Source organism: Opisthorchis viverrini, assembly GCF_000715545.1.
Source record: "Opisthorchis viverrini unplaced genomic scaffold opera_v5_668, whole genome shotgun sequence".
NCBI lineage: Eukaryota > Metazoa > Platyhelminthes > Trematoda > Opisthorchiida > Opisthorchiidae > Opisthorchis > Opisthorchis viverrini.
Window position 1 is genome coordinate 76,262 of NW_008752314.1, and position 2,407 is coordinate 78,668.

At 50.0% G+C, this 2,407-nt stretch overlaps 1 protein-coding gene across 1 annotated transcript in view; it reads left to right on the plus strand.

The window, feature by feature from the left end:
- Positions 1 to 2,274: 2,274 nt before the first annotated feature.
- T265_15605 (hypothetical protein) overlaps positions 2,275 to 2,407 on the plus strand; it is a gene marked incomplete at both ends in the record, with an annotated part of 28,709 nt that continues 28,576 nt past the window's right edge. Inside the window, one exon of the mRNA XM_009178750.1 lies at positions 2,275 to 2,314. Coding sequence (XP_009177014.1) covers positions 2,275 to 2,314 — 40 coding nt within the window. The remainder of the gene's footprint in view (positions 2,315 to 2,407) is intronic.

Sequence of the window (2,407 nt, forward strand, 5' to 3'; positions counted from 1 at the left end):
CTTGGCAGCGTCTACATCCATTTTGAGGGCACTGGCATTGGAACTCCAGGATTTCTATTCGTCCGAAAAAAAGTAGACACGGACCTGCAAGAAGGTCTGGAAGGTCGTTGACGTGGATCAGAAAAACAGGAGTGGTCCCAAGACAGAGCCTTGAGGAACTCCAATGGAGACTGAGGCTGGGGAAGAGCAGTTCGAGCCTATTCTCACTCTGAGTGATCTGATAGGAACGCCTGGATCCAGCGAAGGATTTTCCCTTGAATCCTGTAAGACTCGAGTTTTGGAGCAGCGGGACGTGTGGGATCCTATCGAAGGCTTTGGAGAAGTCGAAAAATATGGCATCCGATATGAGTCCTTCGTCCTTGGCTTGGGTTAAGCTGTCCATAAACACGAGCATGTTTGTCACCGGTTTGGGAGAAATCCGTGTTGAGCTGGAGATGTCAGATTACTGGAAGTAAGGTGATCTAGGATAGCTCGCTTCAGAATGCGTTCCAACACCTTGCACGGCACGCTAGTGAGGCTTATAGGCCTGTGGCTGCCAGGCGATAGTTGGTCACCAGTTTTGCAGATTGGCGTGACAATCGCTTCCTTCCAAGCAGAGGGAAAACGGCTTTCGTTAGGCGACTAACGCAACGCCAGGTGTAAATGAGTTGCCAGTGTGGAGGACGTTTCTTGGATGGAGCTTGTCGAGCTCCAACGCGCAGAATGGGTTGATCTTGTGCAAGAGCTGACGAATGTCCATCGTGAAGACCAAGTCGGTTAGAGGATGTTCGTAGTTCCGCCTTGACAAGAGTGGATGTAACGAGGACGCTCGGGCTGAGTATAGACACGCAGTGTTGTCTGTAAGCCTCAGATACCACTGTTGGGTCACTCGTGGGTTCACCGATATTGTCCCTCAAGAAGAACGCGGGTGGCTTGTTTCTTCGGCGATGCCTCATGCATTTGAACAAGACGTTTTTGTTTTTCCAGTGAGGTCCAGGATGGTGGATTGTTTTCGTATGTTACATTGGCGGATTTCTGATTTACAGCGGTTCCGCATTTCACGAAATGCCAGCTCATCTTCTGTATCCCCCGAAGTCGACTTTTTGAAAAAGGTTAGAACCTCTCTTACATAAGTCGCCGAATCCTTTTTGGCAGCCTGCGGCTCATACGAGTGCGTGCTGCTTTTCGGGACGAACGTCGCGTCAGCCTCGCGAACTTTCTGGACAATGGTCCTATACATTTCTTCCACTGAAATTGGTCCCCGTGTGACTTCTTCAAGGAAACTGCGCATTCCTGAGAAGTCTGCACTGCAGAAATCTCTAAACCACGTTTGAGGTTCGGGATTTCTGGCCAAATAGCAGATAAAATCAAAAATCAGCACCCAGTGGTCGCTATGTCCCAGTTGAGCGTTAACTTGTACCTGATCAACGAAGTGTCTTTCGTTGGTGATGACCAAATCCAGGAGGGTTGGTAGTTGGCTTGCGCGGTATCTGGTGGGTGCAACGACATCTTGAGTCCAAGCGCTCTGTTGGAGGACTCCAATCAGCGCGGCTGAAAAAAGTCCGCTCGATTCGACGCACTGGAGCTTATTAGTGCACAGGTGGTGATAGCCATAATGCAAATCAGGTGTATGTGCACTAATAGAAGTTTTTGTATGGTTGCGACACGTATAAAAATAAATACAGTACGAGAATGGGAGCAAGTCAAAAAGGAACTTATCTTATGTGAGAGTCTCTTGGTAGAAGCCCGGACGGTGGGAAGGTGTTTTCTTCGCAGTGTGGCTGCTACACGTGTTCCATGATTTTCCGTGGACTTGGAGTGCTTGGGCTGACTCCTTGCTCCCTGCGCGCGCGCAAGTCTGTGTACTGACTAGGTTCGGTTTATCTTTGTGTAGGTCCCAGTGCGTATGCGTGGGCGCGTCGGCACATGAGTGGTTGCTACGCTGACAAGGCGGTGCAGACAATCGATGTCCGATGGGTCAGCTTAATGCGATGTGTTTGTGCGTATGAGGAAAAAGACATGCCTCGCGATCCAGTGAGCGACTATGAGTTGAACAGTCAAGTATATGGGTGACTGGGTTGATACAAGCTCCATCCAGGAGGCCTCTGAGGCGTTGAAGCCACCTAACATCAGGAGATGAGTGAAGTGGTAGTTGGAGAGTTGCTCAAGAGTTCGTACGTGGAATAGGTCATCTTCAGGGGGACTCGAAGGGCTACGGTAGACCACACCGAGAAGGAGAGAATCGGACTGACGCAGAGTGATTTAGACTCGCGATGCATTACAAATGGTGCAGGAATGGTGTCAGAAAGGACAATCGCGATTGGTAGGGCCGCATGTAAGTACAGAGCGATCCCACCAGCCCCCCCTCGTTTTGAGTCAGCTCGAAAAATAGAGCAATTGTCTATCGAGATCTCCGCGCCAGAGACAT